This window comes from Macrosteles quadrilineatus, unplaced genomic scaffold (genome assembly GCF_028750875.1).
Source record: "Macrosteles quadrilineatus isolate MER2022 unplaced genomic scaffold, UCM_ALF_1.0 Scaffold_4__1_contigs__length_99947679, whole genome shotgun sequence".
Classification (NCBI taxonomy): Eukaryota; Metazoa; Arthropoda; class Insecta; order Hemiptera; family Cicadellidae; genus Macrosteles; species Macrosteles quadrilineatus.
The window spans coordinates 33,839,288-33,858,159 of NW_026542597.1; the positions used below are offsets into that span (position 1 = coordinate 33,839,288).

General features: G+C 34.9%; 1 protein-coding gene across 1 annotated transcript in view; it reads left to right on the forward strand.

Moving 5' to 3' along the window:
* LOC128992839 (hemicentin-1-like) overlaps positions 1–18,872 on the forward strand; it is a 94,098-nt gene that overhangs the window by 51,168 nt on the left and 24,058 nt on the right. The window contains exons 37-47 of the mRNA XM_054416582.1: positions 2,838–2,977; positions 3,758–3,947; positions 4,292–4,424; positions 4,795–4,928; positions 6,136–6,399; positions 7,460–7,720; positions 8,565–8,740; positions 9,834–9,933; positions 10,535–10,674; positions 17,971–18,121; positions 18,477–18,664. Of these exons, the coding sequence (XP_054272557.1) occupies positions 2,838–2,977; positions 3,758–3,947; positions 4,292–4,424; positions 4,795–4,928; positions 6,136–6,399; positions 7,460–7,720; positions 8,565–8,740; positions 9,834–9,933; positions 10,535–10,674; positions 17,971–18,121; positions 18,477–18,664 (1,877 nt within the window). The remainder of the gene's footprint in view (positions 1–2,837; positions 2,978–3,757; positions 3,948–4,291; positions 4,425–4,794; positions 4,929–6,135; positions 6,400–7,459; positions 7,721–8,564; positions 8,741–9,833; positions 9,934–10,534; positions 10,675–17,970; positions 18,122–18,476; positions 18,665–18,872) is intronic.

Consider the following 18,872-nt stretch of genomic DNA (forward strand, 5'->3'; position numbering starts at 1 on the left):
TTTAATAAATCCTTCACAGTTTGGTTTCCGCCCAGAACTCGGTACTGAAAAATCCATAACAAAAATGATTAACTACATTGCGGAAGCCTTGGATGGATCGCAGAAGACTGTGGGTGTGCTATGTGACCTATCCAAGGCTTTTGACTGTGTGAATCATGAGATACTCATAGAAAAATTAAGTATGCATGGAATAAAAAATACTGAATTAAAATGGTTCATATCATATTTAAAGACCCGAAAACAAAGACTTATTTTACAAAAAATGCAGAGAAATTATAAATCAGAGTGGAACATTAACCCCAATGGAGTTCCTCAGGGCTCCATTCTCGGCCCTTGTTTATTTATTATTTATGTTAATGATCTATGCAATGCTACTAAGATGTCCACCTTTCAATACGCAGATGATACCGCTTTAATATGCACAGGACAAAACAATGAGTTCATTCAAGCCTCAATAACTAAGGAATTTCAACTCCTTGGGGATTGGTTTGCAGTAAATGGCCTGTCCATGAATGTGGCAAAAACTCAACTAATTCAGTTTTCTGCATCCAATATTAAGCAAGAAATAATTGTAAATACAAACTTAACTACAATTCATTCACAACAGTCAATAAATTATTTGGGAATAGAAATCGATTCACAACTAAATTGGCAAAAACACATTAAAAACCTATCAAAAAGACTACGCTCAGCAACATTTGTTCTCACAATAATTCGGGATACTACTAATCTAGAAACACAAATAGTAGTATATCACGCATATTTTTCATCGATTATGAATTATGGAATTACTGTATGGGGCTCATCAAGCCAGGCCAAAAAAATATTTATTCTCCAAAAAAGAGCTGTAAGATTAATGGCCAGAGTCTCCCGTAGAACACATTGTAAAGATTTATTTATTAATTTTAAAATTTTAACTTTTTTTAGCTCTTATATTTACAAATTGGCATTAATGGTTAAAAGTGATTTCGACACATTCATGGACTGTCAACAATCTCATCCACATAACACAAGATTCAAAAATATTATAAAACCAGTTCAACATAGGCTTAAAATCTTTCATTTATCCCCTCAGTATATGGGACCAAAAATTTACAATAAATTACCCGCTGGGATTAAAAACATTGCCTCATTCTCTAAATTTAAACTATCTTTAAAAAATTTCCTTTTGGAGAGGGCATTTTACTCGTTAGAGGAATATCTGGAAAATGAGTATATTTGAAAGATATTGCTTCTCCCATAGGTTTGTAGCTTATTATATGCTTTATTTCTTTTGTAAGCTATTTTATTTTAAAATGTAGTATAGTACAGTAGAACCCCTCATATCCGGCCTTGGTTTTACCGGTCCTCTGTTTATCCGGCCCCTTCCAGGAAGCCATTAAGAAAATGTTTTTCTCGCATCTTACAGACATTTAGATGCAAGCACTAGTCTTTGCGTTTACTCAAGTCATAAAATGAATTGTTCTCACTATTTATCTGTTTGTTTATAATTTATTTACTGTGTCACTATACTCAGTTGAGCTAGTAGGCCTAACCTCTGAACAGTTGGTTGATTATTTTCCAAAGTGGGGTTAGTACAGTACAGTACCGTACCGGTACATTAATCTTTGTATTTCACTAAGTGGATAAGAAAGTTGAGTAACTTATAAATGCATGTACCATTTAAGTCCTAATGATCTTCAAGTCCAATTCATTGTCATTTTACCTCCATTATTGTTTAATATTTTTTGTAGGCCTACCTGGAATCATAGTATTTGTACTATCATTACTTAACGACTTTAGCTTACAAATAATTTTTTTTTAAGTTATAAACATGTTTATTCTTCTAAAAATAATCCCAGAACAGACTTGAATGATACTTTTGACTGCATATATTGATTAGATAATATTATTAGGTCAATGGTCATTTTCATAGTAGGTTGGTTTATCCGGCCAAATCGTTATCCGGCCAGGGGCTTGGTCCCGTGGTGGCTGGATATGAGGGGTTCTACTGTATTAGTATTAGACTTTGTGACAAATCACCTGTCAAGAGAATTGATGTAATGTGACGATGTTTAATAAATAAATAAATAAATAATTGTGACTGGGGGTAGTTCGGTTTATTGAATAGTTCGGATTACAGAACATATTGTTGTTTTTACATAACAAAGCTAGGGAAAAGTGAAAAGTGCTTTTTAAAGTAGAATACAGAATTTATATAATACAGTATTAAACATAAGGAATAAACAGTAGGCCTACTATACATTACAATTGAAATAACTATGGTGCGTATATAAATAAATACAGTATACATACAATAAAGAACTACTGTACTGTGTATAGAGTACAGCAATGAGGCGTTCGGATTAGTGGACGTTCGGATTACAGGGGTTTGGATTAAAGAGGTTCTACTGTACAATGCATTTGGCCGTCCACATGCCTGTGCATGGATCTTAATTAGCTAAACAAGAAGTTATCCAATACAATATACGTTTACACAAAGCCAACTACAGGCAGGTCATTTGCCTCAAATTACTTGCAATGCACTAGAGGTAAGTAACCTGCCGCCATACTGTCCTTGTGTAAACACGGTTTTTGGGAATAAACAGTACTAATAGATTGATGAAGGAATTTAGTGGCACAATCAGGACATGAACCCACAACATTGCTGTCATAGTTTCCCCGTCGCTCTAGTGACTCCAATTATTATTGTACAGTTGAAATAACAATGAATTAATCAAATGTCAGCTTCAAGCAAATAACTTTAGTTGTATACGTTTTGAGATCAAGAATGCTATTCTTCCCTACGATAATATTTGTAATTAAAGAAAAAAATCAACACCTATATATTTCCCAAGGGAGGAGCCAAGCTGAGTTTGATGTAAAGATCCTTGCGCATCCACACTTCCTGGACGAGTTCCCAGAAACGGAATTCGTAAAAACTGAGGGCGAGCGGCTAGAACTTAATTGCAGCGTGGGGGGAAATCCAGAACCCAAGGTAAAATATTGTGTGATTTCATGTTAAAATTGCAATATGTGCAGTAGGCCTATTACAAATTTTACCCAATATTGAAATCCCAGAATGTAAAGAATAAATCTAAAATCAGGGATGGACAGAATTGTACTTTTGGTTAGGGATGCAATTTTTATTTCCCTCCTGATTTTCAGGGCGGGATTAGGATGGGATTCTTTCCCCTGGGCAAAACGAAAACATTACAGTAGTTTGATTTAAGAATCTTAAGTTGATATTCTTACGGATTGCAATAATGACTAACAAAATCAATTTGCAGTACTTCTGAAAATTGTGTTAAAACCAATTAATAATTGGTTAAAGAACATTGGTAACAAAAACCGTTTGTAAAAAATAAAAATTATATCTTAATTTAAATTTTCTTTTTCTGAAACATAACTATTATTATAAAAAGCCACTAGCCAATCACAAACAATTCAGTATTCAAGCTAACTCCCATTCATTTCTAAAAACTATGTAGGGTATTAAGACCTGATATGAAGGATTGTGTATGTCATGAAAGACTTTGGTGCATTGCATTTTCCTTGGCGAATTTGGCTACGAAGATAACGTCTGTGACCTTTGCGTGTTCAGTTGGTGCCAAAAATACAGCCATATTCTAACGACAGGTTGGAAAACCCAACCCTAATCATTCTTAAAAAATATATTTCCCGAAAAATTCCTGAAATTTCAGAACCTCTCCATACTTAATAAATGTTATTGAAACATTTATCTTTGCCATAAGTTGACATGCCGATTGTATGACAGATCAGCTGGAAGCGAGTAGAACAGAATCTGCCCGTGAGTCAACACACGTCTCCTGGAGTGATGTTGGAACTGCCACACAGGTGGAGGCTGGTAATACCCTCAGTCAGGCCACACCACTCTGGCACCTACCAGTGTACTGCTACCAACCAGCTGGGCAGGAACACCAGGACATTCTCTCTCAGAGTCACCGGTGAGTCCCTCGATCAGTTAGGTATAGACACCAGGACCTTTTAACCAGAGTCACTGGTAATTCACTCAATCAGTCGGGTAGAGACACCAGGACCTTATCTTTCAAAGTTACGGGCACCTTGACCAGTTAGGTAGATCAGGACCTTATCTTTCGGGGTTACTGGTTCCATCAATCAGTTGGTGTGTAGTATTTAATGTATACTACTATATTAATTAACCTTTCATTAACGCTGATTTTTTGTTCCTTTTCTACTGTCATTTAAAATAATCCTGTTTGTTCCATCCCTGTCAATCAAAATAATCAAATTTACAATTAATTTACTAAAACATTTTTCAACTCTACAGCTCCACCAGAACTAGATGGTCCCAAGGAGGAATCCATTGACGTTTCCAGAGGAGACAGGTTGTCTTTGCAGTGTAGGGTGTGGGGTACTCCTGCTCCCAGCATTTCGTGGGAATACGAAGAAACGGATGCTAGGTCAGTAACAATATTTAATAGGCTATTAAAACTGTTTGAATCTAAATGTGTCATAATTTACATAAGACGTAACTAAAAAAGTATAATGGCTGGCAGTCAAGTAAGTTATTCGATCTCCCATCATCCCTGAGCAAGCTAAATTAAATCTAACTCTAATACTGTTTTACCTAGGTTATGCTAAGTTCTGTCTTACAATTATTTTGGATTTGTTTTTTGAAATATTTATAATTATTGTTTATATATTGGGTATATTTTCTACCTGTCTTGTACATTTTGTGTCAAAGCGTAAAGGTAAAAACACATGTTTTAAAATCTCCTTCTGTTCCATACAACAGTTATTAGTGTATGTATTTTATTTTCATAATTTCAGCAACTTCCAAAAGATTGAGAGTGAAGGTGTGGATCCCCGAATATTGGAGGTGTCTGCTCAAAGTGGACTGTACAGATGCAATGCTAGCAACTCTCTCGGCTCCGTGTCTAAACTGTTCAACGTAACCATCTCAGGTGAGCTCTGCACTCTGCATTCTAAAACTTGAATCACTGATAAAAAAGTTCTCATGTATCGAAAGGCTTGGGTGCTGTATTAAATTAAAGTGTTAATTATTAAAGAGTTTTTTTTTATTTAAATCATTTTTTTGTTTTTAGCGAATTTCCCTATAGGGAAGTAGCTATTACCGTAGGTGGCACGGTAAGACCTAGACCCGGGACCGATTTACTTTTTCATTTTGATGTCCCCAGAGGCCAAAAACACCATTCGTTCAAATTTTTATATATGTATATATATATATATACGTCCGTGAACGCGATAACTTGAGTAATTTTTGTCCGATTTTGATGAAATTTGGTTTAAAGGTGTAAAGCGGGATAAACTTGAATAAGTTCGCGAACCAGCATGATCGGACCATGGGAACGGGGCTTTACGGGGGGTTTTATGGGGTAAAAATTGGGTTTTCTCACTTTTGACCCTCAAAACACAAAATTTCCCGATTTCTCTTTAGACCTTTTTAAATAGCTTAAAAAAACAAATAATTTAGTGTATAAAAGTATTTTTGTTCTATTATTAGTAACGGAGAAAATTTAAAAAATTGTAAATTTAAAATTCCCATGTTATTCTTATGGAGAATATTGTCAAATGTTGTAGTTTGCTTGTTTATGGATATATTTTGATTTTTGATCAAACTTAATTTATTTATTTTGTACTAAGCTATCAATATTTTACTCAAAAACAAACTTTATTAGTTTCCTTGTAGCAGCAAACCTAGGTACTCGTTAAACCTAATGTAATTAAAATATATTTAACTGAAAATCAATTCAGACAAATGGAAATTCGCTTAGTCGGCAGGTTTGCTGCGGTGGGGGTATTTTACTTTAATGGGGGATATTATTTCATATGTTGTTGGTGTTGTAAATAGTAAAGAAAGACAAACAGGAAGAAGACTTGGCAATGTTGTGGGAGTAGGCAGGAAGAACAATAATCTGTTATGCTCAACCACAGAGAGCTGTTGTTTTAAGTACCAGTGTATTTTTTTCAAGGCCATTTTATAAGAAGTGAAGAAGTGGTAATGCAGGGTGTTTGTAAGTTGATGAGGCTGGAGCCTAAGGCCTTTAACCTGGTTGCCAATAGGCCTTAAAGCTTTATTTAAGTCTTCAAATAGCCGAATAGGTACAAGAACAATATTTCTTCAGAAGAGTGAATCTCTTGGTGTTACAGAGCCACCCATGATAGCTCGCTCCGATCTGACGGAGGAGTTACGAGTGAAGCTGGGCGGAGACCTGGTGTTGCCGTGTGAAGTCACTGGACAGCCGACGCCCTCCGTCACCTGGCTACATAACGGCCACGTTCTGCCCGATGGCCACAGTCTCGGCCACACACTGGTGCTCGGCCCTGTCACCACTCGCAGCGGCGGAAAGTATGCCTGCGTCGCCTCCAACAAGGCCGGCATAGCCGAAAAGACATTTAAGGTTAAAGTTCTTGGTAAATCCATTTTATGTTTTTGATTATTATTTCATTGATTTTTATTTTTAAAAGGTAGTTTGAATTGTATGTTTCCAAATGACCATTTACCGTGAAATAGTTAGTAAGCTCAACATAAAGCTGTTTTAGGTTCAGAGCTGTATTCCTATTTTTTGTAGTAACCGCATTATTTTGTATTCAAATAAATATGTTTTTATAAGTAAAATTGAAAATACTAACCATTTACTGTCCAGGAAACTAATGTAAATGGATAGCTGGATGGATTTAGTGCTTTCCTAGTAATTTTGAGGTTTGAGAAGGTTGGCAGTTTAGGTTGAAGTTTGATCTTAAGAAAAGTCAGAAGGTTTTTTATTATTCCTTACTCTGCTGCCTTTGATAATTTAAGTTTATGATTTTCATTAATGGCACTGGCTTAAGGACTAGCTGATCTTAGTGGCAAAGCTGTCTTCTCGTCCATCACTCCCTTATCTCCACCTAAAATTACGCACCCCGTTGAGTTGGGACAAGTCTAATGTAATCTCCCAAGAAACGGATCTAGAAAAGAAACACAATAGAAATAAACAGATCTTGTAATCTACAAAGACAGTTGTATGACATATTTTTCCATCACCATTTTGGTTAAGCATTCTGTTTTTGCATTGACTTAAAATATTTTCCCATACTTACTCCTTTCATAAAGCCTTTCTTTATCATTATATAGAGCAAAGTTTATCATATAGCAGGTTTACCTGTACGGGGAAAAGTCGACTACGCCACAAGAAAAACAAAAAAGCGTGTATTATAACTGTAGAAACACTGTACAATAAAGCTAAACTATTTTACTACCACTGACAGAATTTACAACTAAGGAAGAGTTTGGAGTTTGGTAGAGAGAATCTGGTGTAAATTTTTTATATTTTTTATATTTCTTGCGCCAAAGTTAAATCTTTCCCCATCAGGTAAGCCTGATATTCTAACCAAATTGCTCAAAACATAGCCCTTATGCTCTATGTTACATCAAATCCATTATTTAGTTATAGTTACTGTATTATTGCATTTCTAACCTGATGGTTTTCCACAGTGCCTCCGCGGATATCAGAGACCTACCAGTTCTCCGCCGACCCACAAGTGGCGGTTGTGGAGGGGCTTCCTCTCACACTACGTTGCCCCGTCACTGGGACTCCTCCCCCCGCCATCGCATGGGTCAAGGACGGGGCACCACAGGATGGCGGGGAGATGTTTACAGTGGCTGCAGCAACGTCTCACGACGCTGGCAATTACACTTGCACTGCTACCAACCACGTTGGCAACGTGTCCAAATCATTCATTGTTGTTGTGCACAGTAAGTTTTCTGTTTGATACTGTGCTGTAAGTGGTTCATGTCAGAGCTAAGCTGTCTTATTTTCTGGGGGTTTAAATTAAACATATTCAGCTTGTTTATGATTGACTGAAATCCACTAATTTTACTAGGGTTCACAAAAACATTGACCATGGATTGAACTATACATCCATGTTAAAGTTGTTACAAGACTAAAATTATATAGTGCTCGCCTTCAAATCTGAAGGTCGCTTGTTTGAATCCAAGTGAGATCGTTTCCAGACCCAGATGCCATTTGTCATTGGGCTTTGAATTAATTATGCTATTTGACAAAAAGGTCGAAGTTAGATAGTAACAAGACCAGGGTTTGGACTGTTTTCTTTTAAAACGTAAAAAATGCCACTTTTTAGAAACACAAAAATAAAAATATAAAATAATAATCAATGTTGTTTAATTGAGCAACCAATAGAGTGGGCGGATGTAAATTGTTGATGTCCGTTAACTACACAAATCTTTTAAACAAGCCAACCTGTGGCATCTTATTTTAAACCATAACAATTTATGTTGAAAATCTTTGTGAACTAAATTTTAGATCACGGGTCAAGCAAAAGTATTATTTTAGGGAACAAGTTCTCAATGAGTTTCATAATGAACGAATGAATGAATGAATGAAAATACTTATTTATTGAGGCGAACAATTAGGACCACATGGTCCTTTCTTACAGTTAACCACGTAGCTACCAACAAGTTATGAACAAGTTTTAAAACAATATTCATTCATGAAAATGTTTACAGACCAGTTTCTTAGCAAACAAGTTATCAAACCAGTTCATCGTTGAACATATTTCTAACTATTTACCTGCTACAGGTGCACCAAAGTTTCTAGACGAGGAAACCTCTCCACAAATTGAGCTCCTGAGCAAGTCTACGCTCCGTTTGAACTGCTCCGTCTCAGCCAATCCTCCACCCTCCATCATGTGGCTCCGAGGCTCCAACCATGTGAACTCCTCGGTCGTCAATCTCTCTAGAGACAACCAGACTTTGGTATATTTCAGCTGGTTTAATCTTGTAGTTTTGTTTGTCTAACTAATCACTTTAAAATAGCACCACCCATACAAACCCCTAGCTATGATCATACATTAAACATACTCCATTAGTAAATTTGTCTTCCTCATAGATCAGCTGACAAATTTTATTGTTAGCTCCGTCTGGTGGGGCTAGGATCGTGTTTTTGTTTACAATTTTTTTCTTGTTATTTTAGTAATTATAGTCTCGTTTAACCAAATAAAACGATCTAATCATAAACATAACTTGTCCCTTAGTTATATAACCAAACAGTAAAGCACAAACCATGAAATAAACCCAAAAATAATAGAAACAACATTTTGTCGACACTAGCGCCCAGTGTCACCAACATGAACTAGACATGAAAAACAAGGTTCAGATTTGTACAATAGGAGGAGAAGTCTACTTGTGTTAATTAGTATATGCTATTACCACTTACTATGGATAGAATTGGTCATCTCATTCCTATGTTAAAGCCAGAGATGGTTTAGAATAAACATTAACCAAGTCGATGTGAGTCACTGACTGTGTGTGCTGATGCCAATTAATGATTTTTGTTGAGTACCGTTTTGTTGGTATGTAAACTTTTTAACCGAGCCAAACTGAAATCACCACTTATTGTAAACCAGAGCATCTGTTAGTCACATTAACAGTAGGTATCAAATAGAGGATTGGTTACAGCTAGTTCATTTAGATGAGATATTTGCTTCTCTGTATCGAAAAGTTAATGCCATTACATACGTATACCTTTACATTTACGTTTTCTGTTACTTCTGGGTCTGGGCTTCAACTAAGTATCTTTATCATCTCCTATCCCTCCTGAGTTCCTGTACTTCTACCATCTGTCATTTTATTACCTTATTCTTTATTACCGCACTTCTCTCGTTTCCTCATCCATCTACCTTCTTCTGGATCATCCTCTCGGTTTCCTCCCATCTACAATTTGAAGTTGTTAACTGCTCATATTTAAACCACAAAAAATTATGTTGAATGGTTTAATCCTCTTATGACTTCTCATTTGATTTTCTAGATCTTATGAATTCATTTAAAACTACACTTGATTTTTTTGCAGACAGTAGACAGTGTAGGATTGGATGATTCTGGCCAATACTCTTGTATCGCCTCAAACATTGCTGGAGCCATGGAGAAAACATTCAGTGTAAATGTCCTAGGTAGGCCTACATAGATTAGGCATAATTACTAGATTTTTCAGCTGGAAGACAGTTTAAGGCAACAATATTTCTCTGGTATTATAATGAAAGAGTAAAGTTTTGACTGTAAAATAATGACCCTGAAAAATTAGAGAAACCTTTAGTTGACATCAATCCACTGAAGCATTACCGAACATGAAACAAATGTTAAAACAAGTTTCAAATTTTACAATAGTTGGATGATAAGCCCATTAGATTGTAAACAGATTTGCTAGAGAGAAATTACATCAAAAAAAAGTTTGATTCCACATTTCATTGCACTGTCACCAAACATTATTTGTACTTTACTGAACAACTTGTTTAAAAAATTAGCTTTCACTTTATTGTTTTTTTAATTTTTTGATTAGATGTAGGCCATATGATCAATTAACCTTTGGGTCAAAAATGCTAGTGAAAATATAAAATGACAGTGAAATTGTATATTTTGTTCGTATTATAAATAATCTTTTATGTTTCTTGTGTTAGTTTGGGCTCTTTAGCATTCAGGTAGGCCTGCTATCCTCTCAGAAGTCCTAGACTATAAATAACTACTTTTCACCATTTTCAATTGTTCATTGTGTAGAGGCGCCTAGTGTGATGGGAGACGAGGCGGCCGGGAACACTTCCTCCCCTCCGTCTCCCCTCAGAGTGATGCTGCATCGTAAGATTGTCCTGGAGTGTCTAGTGTCCGGCACTCCCCAACCCAACATCACCTGGTACAAGGTACGTCAAGTGCTTGGGTGAATAAGGAACATTTAGGTCTGGGGGTTATACTCGTAAGGTCCAATAAACAAGTATAAATGTAATAATTTATACTACAGAACTATATAACTTCAATAGGATTTAGCCTAAGTTAAAAAGAAGCCATTTCATTTCCGTGTACACCACTGACATTTTATTAATGAAATAAATGAAATCATAACAACTATATACTTTTCATTTAGCTAAATTATACCTCTGTATCTCAGTCCTAAATAATTATTTAATTGAAACAATCTTACTTTTTGTTCACCTTCCGTAGAACTCTATTTTAATACAGGAACTCGTAATGTCTACGAGATTTTCCTGCCATGAGATACAGAATTATGAATGAAATCAAACTTAGTGAGGGAAATGAAAAAAGAAACAATGTTACCACTACAAACAATTAAAATAAATCAATTATGCTTCTTACATACTATAACTAAATTTGCTGGATTTTTTTTTTAACAAACAATACAAGAATCAGTATAAATTTTCCGCCACTTCAAAATAAAAAAAATCATAGTAAATTTAGTTCAATTTTTTTCCTTAATAACAAACAACAATAATATTTGCAAAATTCAATATCTATGAAATACACAACAATGAAAATAGAAATAGCTCGCCTGAATACAATATCCGGTTAGTTCAGATAACCTATTAGTATAAATAGTTTGTCACTAGAATGCGCCTGCCTTCAGTTTTGTTGCTTTTCAAGTTATATAAAACCAAATTAAATTGACTTAAAACATTTCTTTTAACTAAACATTTTTCTTAGTAATTTCATCAACTACTATTTTAAAACTACATATAAATAAATACAAATCCATTTATTTGATTCAAACAAAACTTTCCTATATCCCTTTTTTTTAAACAAGACGGATTATTTAGCAAACTATGCCCAAAAGGAAGAATGATAATGATCACGAATACCAAAGATAAGATAAAACTGCTTTTAACTGCATTCATTTTAAAATCCTGTTTGTTCAGTTTAGTTTGGAACAAGTAGAAGTGCGTGCGTTTTAGTGTGATGTGTCGTGTTTTAGTTATAAGTTTAGTGTATTTAGTGCGCGTTAAAGTTTGTGTTTTGTATGGCCTGTCGTATAAGTGTATAAGTAACAGTTTTGTGTCAAGTGTTCAGAGTCACGTATCCTTATTTACTAATTTTAGTCAAAACTTTCACACACATTCTCACCCATTTGATCAATCCATTTGCTCACATTTACACTCACATTTGAACTATACATTTACTCGAACACATTCATTCATCCTGATTCACTATTTTAAATGAATGCGCTATATTTACTAACATTTAATTTTATTTAATTATTGAAATTTTGGTTTTCTTTCGCCATTGTTTGCTAAAATAATTCGCTTTTCCTTATGTATACCTCCTTAATAAAAATATACATTTCCTGACATTACTCTAAAAAAGTAATACAATCTTCTGAATTAGTTTCAGTCCTCTCAGTCCGGTATAAGCATCGGGTTTGAATCACATTCATTTGTCTTCTGCTAGTTTGAGGTCCACAATGTGTACTTTCTTCACGTCTTGATAATTATTCACGTTCTGTATCAAAACTGTTACGTCCGTGATGAAATACAATATCCTATATGGTCCAGAATATTTGATAGCAAGCTTCTTAGAAAAGTTTTTCACTTTGTTGCTCAAATAGTGAGTGCGGACATAAACAATAGAATTGACAGCGAATGGCGATCTTGGATTCCTGTATTTCACACGTTCTTGATTTTTCTTAATGCTTCTCTTGATGTTGTTTATAGCTTTGGTTAGATTTTCTTTCTTCTCATCTTCAGTTAGCTTTGTTGAAATCAAATCCTGTATATTCCAAACATTTGATAGTGCGTTATTACATTCATGATAAAACATCATTTGGAAGGCTGTTTGACCTGTAGACGAATTTACAGCTGTGTTTAAACTAAGTTGGACCAAACCTAAATTGTCATCCCAATTAGATTGATTGTTGTGGTAAAAACATCGCAATAGTGTAGACACATCTCTGATAAATCTCTCAGCTCGATTTCCATTTGCACGCTATACGACGGTGCTCAATGAAATGTTTAAACAAATAGGCCTTGAATTCCTTGGATATGAAATATGAAGCGTTATCAGACACTAATATCCTCGGAGTTGAAAAATTCACAAAGGTTTGCTGAAGTTTTGCGATTATCAATCTTGAATTACAGTCCTTAAGAGCGTGAAGCCATAAATATCTAGTGAATGCATCGACTATCACTAGAATATATTTATTTTGTCCCTTTGATCTCGGCAATGGTCCTAAAATATCAATAAAAACTGTATTCATGGTTTGTTCAACTGGAATTGAAATTAGTTTACCCTCGTATTTTCTTTGTGTGGTCTTCGACATAGCACATATTTTACATTGTTTTATCTTCTGTTTCACAGTTTCATTTAAAATCGGATTGTAAAAATATTCATTTATTTTTCCTTGGGTCCTAGAGATTCCCAAATGACCTCCGATCATTGTGTTGTGGTAAAATGTAAAAACCAAATTTATTAAGTTATCTGGTAGATAAATTTTACTTTTTCCAGATTGGTTTTTGTACATCAAAACTTCATTTTTCAGGTAGTAACACTCTTGATTAGTATTATTTTGTACGCTTTTAATTATCTCTGCACATTTCGAGTCATTTCCTTGGTGATACTTCAAGTCATTTAATGCCATTGGTATCTCTTGAATTAGATTACAAAAATGTATATCTTCTCGTTTGTTTCTCATCATTTTCTTATTACTACTATTTATATGATTTATTTTATTTACATTTCTCTTCTTGTTCCTAATTTCTTCCCTAACAATATTTACAGAATTATTTATCTTCAACGTAGAGTCCTCTTCTGTTGTGATGTCTTCTTCATCAAAAAGTCTTGATAAAGTATCCGCTAAGATATTTTCACTTCCCTTTTTATGTTCGACAGTGAATGGGAGGTTTAGCAGGCGTTCTACCCACCTTGATAATCTTCCCAGTTTCCTCCGAGTGTTTAGTACGTAGCTGAGAGCTTGATTATCTGTTATCAATTTAAAGGGCTGTACTTCCAAAAATTCATGCCATTTTTCGATGCATAATATGACACTGTAGGCTTCTTTCTCATACACACTGTATTTGAGCTCGTTATCATTGAACTTTTTGGAATAGTAGGCAATTGGTAGTAGATCTTGATTTTCATTTTCTTGCAATAAAACTCCTCCTGCCGCTATTTGCGATGCATCCGTTTGTAAAACAAATGGTTTTGAAAAATCAGCTAACTGCAAAATTGGGGGATTTGAAATTTTCTCCCTCAACGTATCAAAGGCAATTTTACACTTTTGGGACCAAATGAATTTATTTCCTTTCTGTTTCAAACTGTGTAAAGGTGCACATATATCGGCATAGTTAGGGATATATTTAGCCCAATAAGAACACATGCCTGTAAATTGCCTCACTTGTCTTACATTTTTGGGTTCGGGAAACTTTTGAATGGCAGTTGTACGTTCTGGGTCGATTCTTACAGTGTTGTCTTTAATTAAGTGTCCTAAGAAGCTGATTTCCCGACAAAAAAATTTTGCTTTGTCAACGTTTACTGTTAGTTTGTGTTTGGCAAGTCTGTCAATGACCTCCTTAACGTGTGACATATGCAGAGACTTGTTAGTGCTGTAAATAACTATGTCGTCACAGAAATTTACCATGTATTTAAACTTTATATCTTGAAAAACTTTATCCAAGTAGCTTGATAGAACGGAGCTTCCAACCTGGAGTCCAAAACAAACACGTTTCATGCGATATTTTCCAAAAATTGTAGAAAATGATGTGATGTCTCTAGAATTTTCTGCTAAAGGACATTGAAGGAAAGCCTTATTTAGGTCGATTACTGTAAAGTAACTAGCCCCTTGTAGATGATGATACATATTTTGGAGGTCACCAATTGGATAGTTCATTTTCACTAATTTCTTATTCAACTCTGAATAGTTGACTACCAATCTATCTTTTGCCGTTAAAAATGCTGGGCTGCTATATTCACTAGTGGATGGTTCTATTATACCTTGGGCTAACCAATCGTCTACTATAGCTTTCATTTTGTTCAATGTGGGCGGACTTAGAAAATAAGGGCGAATACATATAGGCTTATCATCAGTAAGCTTTAGTTCTACTTGTAGGTCAAGTGCCTCACCAATCTTATCAGTAAATACATTGGGATATGATTTTACTAGTTCTTCTATTTCTGTGGTCATCTCTGGAGTTCCAATATGAATATTATTTATTGCTAATTTCTGCCAATTTTCATCTCCACACAACTTTATTTTGTCAGAAGGTGCGAATTTAAAATAACAGTTGTTGTCATTTAAATCAATAATTAGGCCTTTATTCCGAATGAATGGAGCTCCCACTATCATATGATAATAGTTTTGTTTTATCACCAAAAATTTTTCATACCAGGAATACTTGCTTATCTTGATTTTTATCTTGCATTCATTTATGATGTCCAATGGTTCTTCGTTTGCAGCTAACATTATATCAGTCCATTTCTTAGTTCCTCTAATTTTATTTACTGCGTTTAGTTTGTCATAAAGCTCTTTACTTATAAAGTTTCTACTGGCTCCAGTATCGAGTAGAGATTTTACATGTATATTCCCAGTTAATTTTATTTGCATGCATGGTAAAGAATGTATTGTTTTACCTTTGGTTTTAGTTATGCTAGGTTTCTTTAACTTGTTGTGCCCTTTAACTAGTTGTCTCAATTCATTTTTGAATGCGAAACTATGATTTGTATCATCACTAACATTTTGTTTTCTGGGAGGATAAGATACGTGAAGTTCGGTTCTTACACCTCCCAAGTTTATGAGTTTTTTGGTTTTCTGAAGCACTGTCTTGCTGTATGACCTGGTCTAGCACAGTTATAACAAACCCTGTCTCGTGGATATGAGGTCCCACTTGACGTTTGTCCATACCCATGATTTCCCTGATTTTCAACTGATCTATTATGCATATGTCCTGATGATGTATTTGACGTAGTAGGAAACATATTGTGTCTGACATAGTCATTAAAATTAACGTTGTTTAGGTTTATGCACAGTTGGTCTAGATCTCTGAAGGTTATCGGATTTTTTTCAAACACTAATTTATTTCTGATTTCCGGGTGGATGCCATTTTTGATGAAACAAACCAATTCTTCTTCAGTGAGATTTCCCTTCAATACTTGATGATTTGTCTTGACCTCATTTATGTAGATTGACAACGGTTCGTTTGTTTTTTGCGGTCTAAAGATAAGTTCTTGTTTCAGTTTCTCCTTCAGTGTTATTGGTATGAAGGTATTTATGATGTCTGTGTGTAGTCGGTCTATTGATTGATTTGTGTTCTTGTGTTCTAATATTTTATTCGTGAGTGGTTGAGAAGTATATGTAGGCAAGATTTCAAACAGTTGGTGTGAAGTAAGATTGGTCTCGATGGTGATGGTTATTAGGTTTCTTAAAAAGTCCAGCAGAGGATAGATTTCTAGTCCATTACAGATCCTGAATTTTTGGAGATAATTTTCTAACGGATTCTTAATTTTTCCGAATACATTTACATTTTCAATCTCTTGAGAGGGGCCTGCTCGTGGTTGTATTTGTGGACCAAGGCGATTGTTAAATGGAATTTCTATAGGCTTGAAATCTTGAACGACTTCCAATGTCTGTGTGTTATGTTGGGTAGGGGTAGAAGATGTTTGTCTACCATGAATAACATGCTTATTTATCTCTGAGTCGATTTCCTCTTCGTCCAAAATAGAGGTGTTTAATCTTTCTTCAAACTCCGCCAACTCCTCCTGAGGGATGTCATTTAGGATAGCTTCAAATAGCGACGTGGATTTTTGCAATTTATCCACATATTCAGTAAGTCTATTTGTAAAGGATTCTTCTAGTTTACACAGTTTCATATGTGAAATTCTTAAGGCTAAATGGGCTAGCTTAGCTTTGATTTTGGCTACTAATAAGTTGCTATTAGCTTCCTTGCACTGACCTATTAGTTCCTCTACACTACATAATTTGTTTTCTATCGTGTCAAATTCATCTTTAAGTATAATTTTCCCTTTCAAATTAATAACATTTGTTGGAACGTCTTGACATAACCTTAATTGCCTCCTTAAACTCTGAACATCATTGTTGATAATATCTTGTCCTCTTGATAAGAGCTCATATGTTAGCTCTTCTTTGATAAGGTAATTCAAGTTAAATTTAGACATGTTTATGAAATTATCTTGCTATAGATTCATGCTCATTTAGTAATTAGGCTGTAATGTAATATTTCACTCTAGGCTAGTAAAAATTAGGCTTGGTTAAAACTTTAAAAGTAGGCTATAGTGATTTCCTGATTTTTTGTTATATTTTGTTGTTCTGTACAGCAGAGTCGCGCATATATTTATACTCGTAAGGTCCAATAAACAAGTATAAATGTAATAATTTATACTACAGAACTATATAACTTCAATAGGATTTAGCCTAAGTTAAAAAGAAGCCATTTCATTTCCGTGTACACCACTGACATTTTATTAATGAAATAAATGAAATCATAACAACTATATACTTTTCATTTAGCTAAATTATACCTCTGTATCTCAGTCCTAAATAATTATTTAATTGAAACAATCTTACTTTTTGTTCACCTTCCGTAGAACTCTATTTTAATACAGGAACTCGTAATGTCTACGAGATTTTCCTGCCATGAGATACAGAATTATGAATGAAATCAAACTTAGTGAGGGAAATGAAAAAAGAAACAATGTTACCACTACAAACAATTAAAATAAATCAATTATGCTTCTTACATACTATAACTAAATTTGCTGGATTTTTTTTTTAACAAACAATACAAGAATCAGTATAGGGTGTAGAAAGGAAATAGTAGTAATTGGTTTTAGAGAGTGCGAGAAACAAAATTATAATTTCTAAAGAGGTTTCAAAATAGTAATCTATCCCAGTGTCTAATGGATTAAAGGAGAGTTGTAAGAAGTATCAATTTTGGCTGTGCAAAACTTGATCCTGAGATACTTATTTGAAATAGCTTTTTTGTTGTTGCTGCACATGAGTGGGTAATTATACTGTTCACTGTCAATACACAATGGTATAATAGTTGAGACGTTAGACTTATTGATTCCCAAAAACGTTGAAAATCTTCCAATCCATGGGACAATTTTTGCAACTGATTCCCTTGGCTAAAAGAAATTGAGGCAGTATGGACTATTTCTTTAAAGCCTCCTCATTAATGTTAGTACTTGCGCTGTTGCAGGATGGAGAACTATTGTCTGGATACCAGACAAGCACAGATGGCCGAAATCTGCATATCATGAACGCAGTCACTAGACATGGAGGAAACTACAGCTGCAGAGCGGAGAATCAAGCTGGCGTGACACAGCTGTTTCTACCTGTGATTGTCATAGGTGAGTCACACTTAACACACTAACTCTTATAGTCAGCCAAAAGAGATAGTTTGAGAGTTCAAGTACAAAACATTTGGCACAACGTACTTATGTCGCACAATTTCAGGTTACAGTAAAACCTCACTAATCCGACCTCGGCTAGTCTGACTCCTCTTGCTAAATCTGACCATGTCATTGATGATGTTATTGCAGTAATATTGGGATCATTTCCCATGAGGTTACATTGTCACTCCTGATTATGTTTAGTTATTTTGTCCGACTAGTATACTCGTAGTGCAAGGAAAAAGCATTCCGTCTCTTCTACTGTCTCCCCAGTTGTTCTCTTACTTTGTTCTTAACTGAATTCCGTCTACAGTGCCTCTCCAGTGGACCGACTGGACAGCTTGGACAGTCTGCAGCAAGAGTTGTGGAGGAGGGAAGGAGTCAAGAGAGAGACAGTGTGGACACAACACCAACACGAGTTCTGCGTTTGTAGAGTTTGACCTGTCAGAATGTGTGGGAGACAAAATACAGAGCAGACCGTGCAACGTTTTACCGTGTCAGGTAAAACTATTTGTTCCTACTCAGATATGTATTGATTGTTTTGAAAAGAAGTAGAATTATGTTGATGCTTTTGTCTGAGATGAGAGTCTGTGCAAATATTCAATTTCAGATGAAAGTTGGAACTTGATTCCTCCTCCTTCTAGATTTATTTAATGTGAAGCTTAAGGCTTCAGTATTTGCATATAATCCAATTTTTAAATAAACATTT